General features: G+C 41.3%; 1 protein-coding gene across 2 annotated transcripts in view; it reads right to left on the bottom strand.

Moving 5' to 3' along the window:
* Unc13c (unc-13 homolog C) overlaps positions 1 to 13531 on the bottom strand; it is a 583772-nt gene that overhangs the window by 56323 nt on the left and 513918 nt on the right. For both annotated transcript variants that reach the window (XM_045160688.1, XM_045160689.1), the window contains 3 exons: positions 12340 to 12489; positions 7387 to 7510; positions 4612 to 4668 (listed from right to left, as the gene is read on the bottom strand). In XM_045160688.1, the coding sequence (XP_045016623.1) occupies positions 4612 to 4668; positions 7387 to 7510; positions 12340 to 12489 (331 nt within the window). The remainder of the gene's footprint in view (positions 1 to 4611; positions 4669 to 7386; positions 7511 to 12339; positions 12490 to 13531) is intronic.

Here is a 13531-nt window from a genome sequence, read left to right as displayed (position 1 = left end):
CTTATGTGGGTTCTGGGCAGTTGAACCCAGGTCCATAGGCTTTTCAGGAAAGTGCCTTAACTTCTAAGCCATCTCCAGCCTGAGATTTTCAACCTTCTTTTTAAATAGCCCAGTTAATAGTTTAGGGCTACTTTGAATCAATTGTATGGTTTTACAATGGATTTCTCTGTTCACCATGATTCTCTTGAGCCATTGTTCAAAGATCATTTAGGTAAATGATAGTAGGGAGAGAAAACATAACTGTATTTAAGAGAAAAATTTCTTAATCTGAAGAGATCTGACAAATAAAACTTGTCAATGAGAAGAGTGTGTAGATTCCTGATGGCACACGTGGGTGTGACCTCCCGGGGCTCTGCTACTCTGTTCAACGACACTCAGCGCACACTTACTACGTGCTATTACTGTCCTGGGTGATTGAGAGATACTGTTCAACAACAATAAAATGTTTATCCTGAAGCTTAAATTCCAACCTATATTTGTGCTTCTGTGTGAGCCAGAGGACAAGTCCCACGTGTGGTGTAGACACAGCTCTGAGAAGGCGAGGTTTGATGAATGAGTCCCGAGCCCTTCACTAGAGTGAAGACTCAACTTCCTCAGGAAAGCACAGCTTTAGGTAGGCACAGGGCTTGACACGGAGTCCACAGGGGACTCCAGCTCCTTGCCAGGGGCTGTTCCCTGCTCGGGCCAGCTCTTTTCTCTGGCTGGTTCTGTTCTTCCTGTGGTGGGTCAGCTCTGGTTGTCAACATGACAGGATTTATAATTACCATGGAAATAAATCACAGTCATGTCTGTGAGGGATTTTCTAGATTAGATTAGATTAATAGAGGTGGGAGGAGCCAACCTGACTGTGGGCAGCACCATCGGATGGGCTGGGCTCCTGGACTGTGAAACAAGGGGAGACCAACGTCCATCTCTCTCTGCTTTCTCCCTGTGGACTGAGGGAGCCCAGCTGCTTCAAGCTTCTGCCATAGGCTAACACAGACTAACCTGGCACTGTAAACTGAAATAAACCCTTCCTTCACTAAACTACATCTGGCTAGGATTTTGTCCCAGCACTGAGAAGGGGAGGGATATACTGTTCCTTTTCTTACCCTACTGCTCCACAAAAGCCATGCTTGGTGGCGGCTGAAGTGTGGAACGTCTCCATAGACCCGTGCGCTCCCGACTAAGTGCGGAACGTCTCCCGTGGACCCGTGCGCTCCCGACTAAGTGCGGAACGTCTCCCGTGGACCCGTGTGCTCCTGATTAAGCCTCATGCTCAACCCAGCCTGCGGACCCTTCGGGAGGCAGGGCCTCGACGGAGGTGCATCACGAGGGCAGGGTCATGGAGTCTTCTAGTTCAGCCCCGGGCAGTGCTAGCTCTCACTCTGGCTGGTTCCTCCCTGTTGTTGATGTGCGATGATGCAAGCCAGCTTCCTGGTCTCACCATGCTTTCCTCACCACATGGAACTTTCCCTCAAAACCACAAGCCAAAATAAGCCCTTTCTTTCCATAAGGTGCCACGGTCAGGTGCCTTGTCCAGCAATGAGAAGGAGATTGCTACACCATGATTCCCCGAGGATAATCTCTATGAATGCCTCACTTCTTCAGATTCCCAGGGTCTGAGCATGAACCTGCTAGATCCTCTACATACTGTTGGTACTAACATTGTGGTTCCTTTGGAATACTCATGGGTTCAGTATATATATGAATGGAGCCACTGTCTTTGAATATGGTTATAAGCATGGAGTGATGCTATAAGTATCCTTGATAAGTATTTCTTTAGCATAGGAGTTAGAAGTTAAACATAAGTGACTTAATATTTTTCAAACAGTAATATTAACTGTTTATTGAGACTTAAAGAATAAGGAATAATGTTTGGTAAATTATAAGGAGAAAAGCTTTAGGACAAGTAAATACAGAGGTTTTATATTAAATAAATCTCTGTTTTTGTATCAATATTTAAAAAGTAGATGTGAAATAATATAAAGGTGCTATAAAAATGTAATTGTCACTAGAAATAAACTTTCTGGGATTTAGCACTAGCTCATTCAGATCAGCAGTGAGTCAGTCCCCTAGTAAAAGGATTAAGGATTACAGTAAACTCATAATACACTCTGGTATATTCCACAAATATATTCTGATATTGTGTCAATAGTCCACAAAGATTTATGCTAATTTAATATTATGTTATGTCAAATAAATCAAATCCAATTAAATAGCATGTGAGTCTCACATAATATATTCTGAAATAATGTAGCAGATGTTGCACTGTTAAACACTTTCTCATTGACTCCATTCTAAATGATACAGATTGAATTAAAATAATGAACATTAAGAACAAGTGAACAATTGTGGAGCTAATACAAAAAAAAACTGGTTATTTTTCCTGTTCTATTTTTTTGTAATCTTAGGTCCTTTTAAGCAAGGTGATTATGCAGTAATGTTTACACACACACACACACACACACACACACTGCAGCTTTTAAATTATCCATCAGTAAAATTATTTCCAATAGTGTATTTCCAGGTGATCATATCTACTTTCAAGCTAATATATAAAAATATGTATGTGACTGTAAGCTTTTTTCAAGTGAGTGATATTCTAGTAAAACAGGAATAATTTGAAGTACTTTGTGTGAGCTACAGTTTCAATATTTTGCACGAGACTGTATAGGATTTATAGATCTGCAATTCAGATAATAATTAAATAGATTTGCAATTTAAAAATTGAAAAATTCAAGGGCTGATAATAGAGTATGACCAAGAGGTCATATGAGTCCATTTTCAGCCCAATGTCTCAGTGTTGATGAAACAGAAGATCTCATTCATTGCTTTCCTTTAGCAATTAGGAGTAGTCTCTCAAATGCAAAACATTGGGAGGGGGGAGCTAAAAGGACACTGAAATGTTAAAATTTCTAGGCACTCGTACACAGAGGGCACATGACTTCCCTGGGAAGCTAGTCTGTTTTTCATTCTAAGCTCATGTGGTTTGTACAATGTCTCCCAGCTCAGGGTTGGGTGTGAGGGTTAATACAGTTGGCCCATCTTATTTCTCCTGCTATGGTGATTGGCTTAGAAGTGGTGAAACATGCCCTTAGAGACAGTGACTCATCAGTCTACTGTTGGGATTCTTGACAGTGAGATGGATACTTTTCATTTGTTTTTGAGTTTTTGTATAAATTTGCAGTCAGACCCAGTGGAAGGTTTGTTGAGGTGACACATACAACCAGGAACAGAGGGGAGAGGGAGGAGTCACCTGGCTTTGCAGCATTGCTTGAATCCTCATCAATCAAATAGAGGAACCCAAGTTAGCTTTAGACTACAGAACTTCAGGCAACAATCAATTCCCCCCTTTCTATGCTAGCTGGGCTTTCTATCACTAGAAGCAGAAGCAGTTATAGACCATATAACAGTTAACTCAGAAAGCTGAAGGCTAGGTGAGGGAGTGAGTTTCATTAAAACACACCCATCACAGGGTGATTTCTTTTGTAACCAGACCTATGCTGTTTCACCTTTATGGTTTTATATAAGAGCCTCAGTGCTGTATTAATCCATTTTTCAAGCTAGGGTCCTGAGATCTCAGAGTGGTAATAAAAATGATAAAGGAATAGAAACCCATGATCCAAAACAATGGCTTAGTAGTTAGACCTACTTTCTATTTTCCCTCTTAATTCTCCACAGCACTGAACACCTATGGAAAACAATTTAAGGTGCAGGCTGTGTCTTCTTGATGGATTATTTTAAGGATTTTTTTCTCCCTTGAGGAAAGAGAAGATGTTAAGATAGGATGCTAAATTATAAGGTGCATATTTTACCCCAGTAAACAATTCTGCAAGCTGATTCTCTCCCTCTGTGTTGGTGATATATAGCAATACCCGGGGAGGCATTTATCAGCATGTTACCAGTGGGAGGCAAATGAATCCAGTTCCTTCTGTGAGTGAGGGGTGCCGTGCTCTTGGCAGTACCATGCATTTTATTATTTGTTCTCATAAACATCCTATGAATCAAGTGTTAAAGTTTCCTGCATTTTACAAATATCATATTAAAAAATATAAAAGTTAACTGCTTTAGCCCATGAAACACAGTTTGAAAAAAAAAATGGAACCAAGGCCTTCTCTGTCTACAATCCATCCCTTAACTATATTCTAGTGGGCAGAGATATAACTAATACAACAGGTATTTTAAGCAGCCAAGTTTCTGTCCTAGAGCTAAGTTTTGGGAAGGCCTAGTGATAATCAAGGGTGAGATTATTTTTGTAGTCAATTTCTCACTTTTAGTGGAGTTCAGCATGCCTGTTAGTCCAAGGTCCTTTTTGATGCATTTTCTTTTCCTTTATCATGTTTCTTGACTTCCTGTCTTTTCTAGGCTTCACTGGATTCTACAGTTTCCACTTTGCCTCTGTTCAAGCAAATCAAATTTGATGTACGAATGAAAATGTGTTTTCTGATTTGCTCCAAAAGCAATTGTGTTGAAGGCTGTAATACAAAGCAATTCTGGGGGCAGATTGTGAGATCACAGACACGGATGTCCTTTACCGTGCCATGCACAGTACCCTCCTTGGTGAGGATGGGCTTCTACAGAGATGCAATTAGATAATGACTTTTCACTGGCAATCAGCTCTGTTATTACCTTCAGTTTAGAGAATTGTCCTAGATCTTTTGCTGCAATGAAGATCATCTGAGGTCCCTAGAAATATAAAGAGAAAAAGAAAAAAAAAAAGGTTCAGTTTTAAGATCTTCAGTATTTGTCATAGTAAAGAAGTAACCAGTAGAGACTTTTCTTTATTTCCTGTATGGTGTTTTGGTTTTTATGTCAGAAACCCTTAATTGTCAAGGGCAAAGATGGCCTGGTGAGCTGGGTGTACAACAGCCTACCTCAGGGTCGTGCGCTTCCCAGAGTGTGAAGCTGGGTTCTTGACGGGCTGTAGCTAGGGAAGTGGCTCAGTGAGGCACACGCTCCAAACTTGAATTTCTGTTTATCAGAGGCAACACTTCAGGCCACCCAGAATAAAGAATAAATCTATGTGATCTTTTAAGACATAAGGCTAAAGCAGGTAGAGATGGTCTTTCTGAAATGGGGTCCAAGATTGTCAGTGACTTAACCACTCCCTCAGTGGGAGGCTTGCTCTAGAATAGCAGAGCCCTGGAGAAATGAATTCGGAAAACGCTAAAGCAATCAATCCAAAACACTTCTAAGAATGAAATAAGGGAGGCAGGTCTGCTTGGATATGTGACTGGGTGAATATTAAGTTTGGCCAAATTCACGAGTCACTTGGAATGCTTTCCTAGGGAGGGAAAGTGGCGACTCTGAATTGCCTGTGTGTAGCTCTGTTTCTGTTGTGGAGTACATAGTTATTAAGAAACAACAGAAAACAATATGGCTAATTTTTCTCCTGAGTCAAGCACCTGGCACACATAAAAAGCTTAACTAGCATTTAGTCCATGAACAAATGACTGAATGATAAAGCTCCATACTTAGAGACTTCAGCACTGGGGGAATGTTTTCTTAGGAAGGACCTTACACACAGTGTTTCTGATGCAGTGTCTTTTATACATATCTGAAAAAGCCCATATTGTCCAATTGTGGAGCTCATGGGGTAACAGTGGATATGGTAATCAGAGCCCATGTGAAGTTTTACCAAAGAACTTTTAAAAATAATAACTGCTACTTTAAAAGATCACATGTTAGGGGGTGGAGGAAAGAGTACATAACTGGATAACTTGATGGGAATATGACCAATTGGCAATATGTTCGTTCATACATTAAACTTCCTAATAAAAATTTAAAAGATAGCCAGGCGTGGTGATATACATCTTTAATCCCAGCACTCGGGAGGCAGAGGTAGGAGGATTGCCATGTGTTCGAGGTCACCCTGAGAATGCAGAATGAATTCCAGGTCAGCCTGGACTAGAGTGAAACCCTACCTTGAAAAAACCAAACAAAAAAAAATTAAAAGATAAAGAGTGCTCACATAGGCAACTGGCAGGGAGCTCAGTGAGCCACTCAGAAGGCCTAGACTGCAGTGAGACTCTGCCCAAAACAAAACAAAACAAAACAAAACAAAAAAGAGATGAAACAAACACATGTGACGTAAGCAGCAGAGTACAATGTGGGCTGAGGCAAAGCAAATGGAAATGGAAGCACAGCAGTTCCTCTGCCACTCATGAGAGCCCTTTGAAGTGCAGTTTTCTGGGGGGCTGTATGCAGGAACTTCTGTATTTGTTTCTCTTTGAAACACTCTGTGCCATAGCCAAAGTGAGAGCCCCTAGTGTTTCTGCTGATGTTACACTTCCCTAATATTCCCAAGCTTCTGATTATGAAATTTATATATACAGCAATCCAACTTCCAGATAATATTGGTTCATCCCCCTCCTGATCAATTACATGGACACTAGCTAGTATTCTGGTGTTAGGAAGATGTATTACATAGTGTAGCAAAATAAGATTTGTGTGTGTTTGTATATTTATGTGTGATTTGGCCACCCAGAGACTTAGGCTATAAATGATTAAACCATACCCTCAAGGCATTAAGCAAAACTCAAACTAATTTATATTTTATCATTCACTTGCAATAAATCAATAGAACATATTCATCTTTGCATCTTGGTACACTTTATAAGAAAACACATTCTGCATATAAAATTTCATTAGATAAACATGGACTGTGCGTATGATTAATAGTGTCAATATGTAGTTTGTTTTACTTTATAATTACTCATTATTCACATCAATTTATCTCTCCCAGTCACAGAAAAAGTCAATTACTCCTTGATTAGCGCTGGCTAGGATTTTCTTTTGTGCTTGGTTTGGCATGCAAGAACAAAATCCAGCCCTGTGTAGCCACTGGACCATTGCCCCACTTTGTGGCCAATTGGTCTTTCTGGTTCTCTTTTATTTTACTGTGCATGATACAATCACCTTCTTCAACTCCACTGAAAGCTGTCTCCTCTATTAACCTCCAAGCAAGGAAGCAGCAGATGAAACCAGAGATGAAGGATGAAAAATCCCCATCACAGGAACACAGCTACCTTCTTAGGCCAGAACTTTTAAGAAACAAACACAATGACTATATTTAAACCTAGACCTATTTATCTGTAGATTTACAGAAAAATTAAGTGAAAAAGTGTTTGTGTCGAGACTGCCTATCAAACTGAAGTCAGATCCGTTTTGAAAAGATGAAAGTTTGAATGATAAGCAAATGTGAAATTTGACTGCTTTGGCCCTACTTTAAATTGATGTGGATAAGACAATGTAATTTGATTAGTCATTGTTAAGAACTTATATATCAAATACATTTGTCTCAAAATGGATTTAATTAATATTCCATCTGCATCAAAACCACTCATTTAAACCAAGGAGAATCTGACGGGATGTGGATGGCACAGCTACGTTGCAAACACTTACTGTTTGATCTGTGAGAGGAGGAAGAACGATCTGTTTTTCGATTTTGTTGAGAACCAGTTTCCATAGTTCTTTCAAAACTCGCTTCAGGACTGTCTTCTCACAGATTTTGGCTGAGAGACTTAATCTGAAACAATAGATATATATTCATTGTAACTCTCATCAAAGTATTTGGTTACTTGATTGACCTAAAGTTAGCGGCATAGGGTTGGGGAGATGACTTGGCGGCTAAAGCACCTGTTTGCTTGTCTGCTAGTCCCAGTTCAATTCCCCAGTACCCATGTAAAGCCAGAGGCACAAGTGGGCCAGATGGTGTCTGGAGTCTATTTGCAGCAACAAGAAGCCCCAGCATGTCAATATTCTCTCTCCTTGCCACTAAATAAAAATGTTTTAAAAAGAAATTAGAGATTCAAATTCTTAAATAGGCCCTTGTCATTTTCAAATGATAAATTTCATTTATTGAAAAACTCACATATAAAATACTTAATTATATTATACATTAGACGGTCCACTATACTTGATGGAAAATAAAATCAGTGAATTTATTTCCTTTAATTACTGTCTAATTGGCCTGCTTTAGAAGGAATACATTAAGATATATTTAAACACAAAGGATCTATCTCTCTTCATATTTATGATCCAGTAGAAATACCCGAGGTCAGTTGTCCAGGGTGTGGCAAGAGGGTTGAGACAAAGAGGACAGAACAATTACTTTCCATCCATCAAGCAAGAGCAGAGGGCAGACGGGCGCCATAAAGGCAAAGCCCCTATGTCATCTGACTTGCATCTTCCTTACTCATGTTCTATGGCAACACCAAGGAAATATACTCATTTATTATTAGTAGACGTTTTCTTCACTGTATCCAGAGCCTGTTTCATGAAGACATCTCTTTCAAGTAGATCATGTATTTTGATAATATTCACCCCACCAATAGCCTCTCTTTTCTCCATCCTCTCCTTCCTAGAAGTTCACTTCCTCCATCTTTTCATGTCAGGTGGGGGTTTGTGTGTGTGTGTGTGTACACATATGTAGGTGAGCATTATGTGTCTATGTAAAATCTAGGATACACACATGTACAAATGAGAGGCAATATCATATTTGTCTTTCTGAGCCTGACTTATTTTCTTATATGATGATGTCTGTTGAATCTCTTTTCCTGCTGATAACTCAATTTCCTTATGTGCACGGGTGAACAAAATTCCACTGTGTATGTATGTGACACATTTCCTTTATCCATTCTTCTGCTGATGCATACCCAGGATGATGGCTCAGCTTGGCTTCTGTGCAGCTGACCCTGCGGTGTGTGGACGTAAGGCTCCTCTGGGTATGCACCCAGGAGGGGCGTGTTATGTCACAGAGCAGATCTCTCTTTGGTTTCTTGAAGAACCTCCATGCTGATTGCCACAGTGGCTGGGCAGTCTGCATCCCAGCAGTGTGTAAGGGTCCCTCCCCACAGTATCCTCACTTGTATCTGTCTTGTCTCGACTGGGCACTGAGCAGTGAAACAGCATGTCAAAGGTGTCCACATTTCACTCAAGAATCAACACTATTTCCTGGTTTTGTTTTAGCATCTCATTTTACTAAGACTTACAAGGGATGCTATATATGAGGGTATAACTTATAATCAAAATAGAATATTCAGAACATAAAGTAAATGCATTAGGAATGACAAGTCAGCCACTTGATCCAGTCCTTAGTGTCACGGGTAGTAAATTAGATTGAAATCACCTAGGCAGCACTGGAATCACTTAAACTTTCTATATGTGCTACAACCTCTGGTTACAGACAAGAAAAATGGTTTTACTAATGAAAAACGAAGTCGCCAAACTACTGTTTGGAGTTCTCAAATGGAAAGGCATTCCGACTGGAGGACTGAGAATCAGGATGGCTCAGCCTTGTCCATCACCATTCCATTGACAAGGGAATGGGTCATTTGTGGGGACTCAGCTCTGAATTGTTCAAGAAGAGTTATGTAAACAAATGAAAGTTTCAAGGGTATGTTTAGGGGATATGTGACAAAAGCGTGTATTAAGATAGTACAGGCACGAAGAAAAGTCCTTTTCTTTTTTCATCTTTTCTTCCCCCCTCTTCTTTCTTTTCTGTATTTATTTGCATGAATATGTGTGCGTGTGTCTGTGTGTATGTGTGTATGTATGTGGCTGCACGTATCACAGCATGCATGTGAAGTCAGAGGGAAATCTTAGGGTGTTTCTCCTTCTTTTCCACCTTCTTTTGAGACAAGGTCTTGCTCTCCCTCTCTCCCTGTCTCCCTGTCTCTCTCATTGCTACTGTTGTTTGTGAACTCCCAGGTTCTCCTGGCACCTCCCACTGCCAGGTGTGCTGGGATTACACACACGCTCCACCGTGCATCTGGCTTTACGTGGGCACTGAGAAGTATCGAATTCAGGTTGGCAGGTTTGTAACCAAGCACTTCTAACTGCAGAGTGGTCTTTTGCTTTCTTCTTTCTTATACACTCATTAGTCTATCTACCTCTTGTTAGTCTTCTATCCATTCATCTACCCTCTAGATAGTTCCAACAGAGAACAAAGGTTAACTTAGCTTTTCTACCAAACACTGAAACTAAGCTGACAAGAACCTTAGTCTTATATCTGCTGTAAGATTATAGCCAAGGGGAAACAGAATTAACATAGAACAAAGACACCATGAAGCAGGAGAAGCTCTTCCTACCAGTTTTTGGCTGGCTTTTTCTTTAAGGAAGGCATTTTCTCTCTCTCTCTCTCTCTCTCTCTCTCTCTCTCTCTCTCTCTCTCTGTTTTTGTTTGTTTTTTGAGGTAGGGTCTCACTCTGGTCCAGGCTGACCTGGAACTCACTATGTAGTCTCAGGGTGGCCTCAAACTCACAGTGATCCTCCTACCTCTGCCTCCTGAGTGCTGGGATTAAAGGTGTGCACCACCACACCCAGCTTCTCTCTCTCTCTCTCTTTTTTTTTTTATTTTTATCCATTTGTTTTTAATTTTCTACAGCCACAATGAATAACACCTGTATAACCTAATATGATGCCAGTCCTTCCACAGGGATTCAAAAGTATATGCCTTCTTCCTCCACCCTCAGTGCCGGGGAAAAAATATCTCTGGCTTTGGACTTTTCTGGATTTGAGAATGTGTTCAAAGTCCTTAGCAAGTTAGCACTGATGAGTCAAAAACGTCCCAAACCTGAAAGGTTTCCTGATGTGAAACTCTTCTTGTTTCAGTGCTGAAGATCAAACCCAGGTGCTCACATACACGAGGCCAGCACTTCACCATGGGCTTATATCCTCAGGACCAAGGAGCTGGCTCGGTGGGGAAAGTACTTGCCATGCAAGCATGAGGACTTGAGTTCAGATGCCCAGTTCCCAAGTAAAACACCAGCTATGACGGTGGGTGAGTGCCTGTCGTCCCACCGCTGGGGAGTGGAGACAGAAGGATGGCTGGGGCATACTGGCCGTGTAGTCTGTCCAGCTGGACGGGTACACTCCAGGCTCAGGGAGGGACCCAGCGTGAACAAAGAAGCCGGAGAGTGACTGAGGAAGACGCCCAGTGTTGACCCTGCTTCTCTCCATGCATGGGCACACCTGTGCCCCCACACGCACGCAAGCACACATATGCTCACAAGCATACCATAAACAGATCCACAGAAGAGCTAGGGCTCCAGTCCAGAACACCTGGAACTTTTTGAGAGCCATGTTAGCACTCAAATTTCTGAGTTTTGACTTAAGGCTGTTCAACCTATATCACTGTTTATAAAAAAAAATCACGTATCTTGTTGCTTTAAATAGATAGCTCTTAGTTGTGAAAATATTTTGAAATATGGGTGCCTTGACCCTATCCCTAACTTACTAAATTAGAACATTTGAGAGTAGACACAGGAAAGAAATACTGAAAACAAATAGAATATCCAGCCAGCCTCTGTGGTTAACAGCACCGTCTTAGGTGGTTAGTAAGGCATTCATTCCCACCCCCATCCTGTCACTAGCCTGGGATCACAAAGGCACCAGGAAATTGGACTTTCTTTTTCATCATGCTCCAGTGATCGACACAGACGAGCACTTGGGGACAGTGACGGAAGCCGTGAGGCAGCGGTCTGCATGCCTCCCAGCTGAATTCAATCTAACCCTGTGTGTGCTATTTTCTTTTTCAGCAGTTTCTGACATGAAATCAGGTATTCCATCTCTGTGTCCAGAAGGATGCAAAATACACTATCTGAGCAGGGTGAAATTCTAAATCTCTACTCCAGACAGTTTCCACCCCACTTGTTTCTTTTCCTGTACAGATAGCAGTGAATTAAAAGTGGGTTGCTTTTTAATGGATTTATTTGTGTCCATAGAAGTATGTGTGTGTGTGTGTGTTTTGCAGTTGTATGTATGTACACACTGTGTGCATGGGCACTCGTGTGTGTACATATATGGAGATCAGAGGTTGATGTCAGGTGTCTTCCTCAGTTGCTCTCCACCAGTGAACCCTGGGGATCCTCCTTGTCAGGATTACAGGCATGTATCACTATGTCCAGCATTTTTTAAATAAAAGAATATTTTATTTTTATTTACTTATTTGAGAGAGACAGAGTGAGACAGAGGGAGAGAGAAGAGAGAGAGAAAGAATGGGTGTGCCAGGGTAGCCAGCCACTGCAAACTCCAGATGAATCTGCCATCTTTTTCATCTAGCTTACGTGGGTCTTGGGGAATTGAACCTAGGTCCTTTGGCTTTGCAGGCAAGCGTCCTAACCACTAAGCAATCCCTCCAGCCCCTATGCCCAGCTTTTGCATGGGTGTTGGGAATTAAATTCAGGTCCTCATGATTGCTCGGCAAGTGTTTGCCCCATTATGCCATCTCCCTGGCTCCTGGAAGTCCTTTCTAAGATGCCTTACATAGAGAAAACCAGTTCTTTTCTTCAAGAGTTATCGGTCAGATGCAGGCACGCCAGGCAAAAAGGAAGATATTGTGGGTCGAGAACTTACGTTTTGTCCAGGAAGTCCATGAGCGGTCTCAACACTATCTCAGCGTCCACTGCTGCACTGTTCTTATTGGATGTGGCGTTTCCATTTGCTCTCATTTGACTCAGTTCAAAATTCATCTGTTTTATGCACTCTTCAATTGTGAGCTGAAAACTGAAAGCACAGAATACAGGTTCTAGAACGGAAGTAAACAAGCTGCCTGAGTCTGAACCCTCCCCAGGGAGTCTGAACTGTTTCAATATGGTAGGCCTCTGGCTTGTTCACTCCCAAACATCTATCTTGTCAGGAAAGCTAACTTGGAACCTTTGCATGTAAGGATGACAAAAGTGATGCTCTTTGGGTTGAATTAACGTCAGTGGGTGTTCATCCATTCTCTTTGTCCGATGCTGACATCTGGCATGTTTTCCAGAGTGTGTGTTTGGCAGAATGGCTGCCCTGGAAAGACCATTGGCATGGAGACACAGCTCCTCTTTGGTTTGGTTTCTGAGCCTCTCTGCTGACTGGCCTCTACTGGAGTAGGAATACCACATTTATCAAATTAAAACTCAAAGAGCCTAGTTAAATTTAAATTTCAGATGAGATTGGTGTGTTCAGGGTAGAGTGACCATAAATGAAATTTGGGTTTCAGATTTTATTTTAATTAACTTATATATTTAAAAAAGAAAGAGAGGGAGGAAGCAAAGGAGGGGGGCAGATTGAGAAAAATAGGTGCACCAGGGCCTCTAGCCACTATAAATGAACTCCAGACACATATGCCACCTTGTGCATCTGGCTTTATGTGGGTACTGGGGAATTGAATCAAGGTCCTTAAGCATCACACACAAGCATCTTAGCTGTTAAGCCATCGTCTTTCCAGCTCAGATACCAAGTGTTTTTATATGAGTGTGTCTATGTCATATTTGGGGCATGATTTTACATATAAGTATTCACCGCACATGTGAAAATCAAGTATAACTATTTTATCTGGTTACCTTACATGATGGCACTCTGGGCTCCATCCTTGGACCCCTTTCTTTAATAGTCACTTACTTGGCATTTGCTTTTGGTGGCATACATTCCAAACTTAGATACTGCCGAGTCCCTGGCTGACATGAGCAAACCTGACTATACCCAAACTCCTGAGTGTTTTGCCTAAACCCTCCACTTGGGAGTCTGAGGTCCTAATATGCAACATACATACCATGAGCAAACTTTC

Source organism: Jaculus jaculus, chromosome 10, assembly GCF_020740685.1.
Source record: "Jaculus jaculus isolate mJacJac1 chromosome 10, mJacJac1.mat.Y.cur, whole genome shotgun sequence".
Taxonomy (NCBI): Eukaryota; Metazoa; Chordata; class Mammalia; order Rodentia; family Dipodidae; genus Jaculus; species Jaculus jaculus.
The sequence above is the reverse complement of the archived record's forward strand: the minus strand, read 5'-3'. Positions and strand labels throughout refer to the sequence as shown.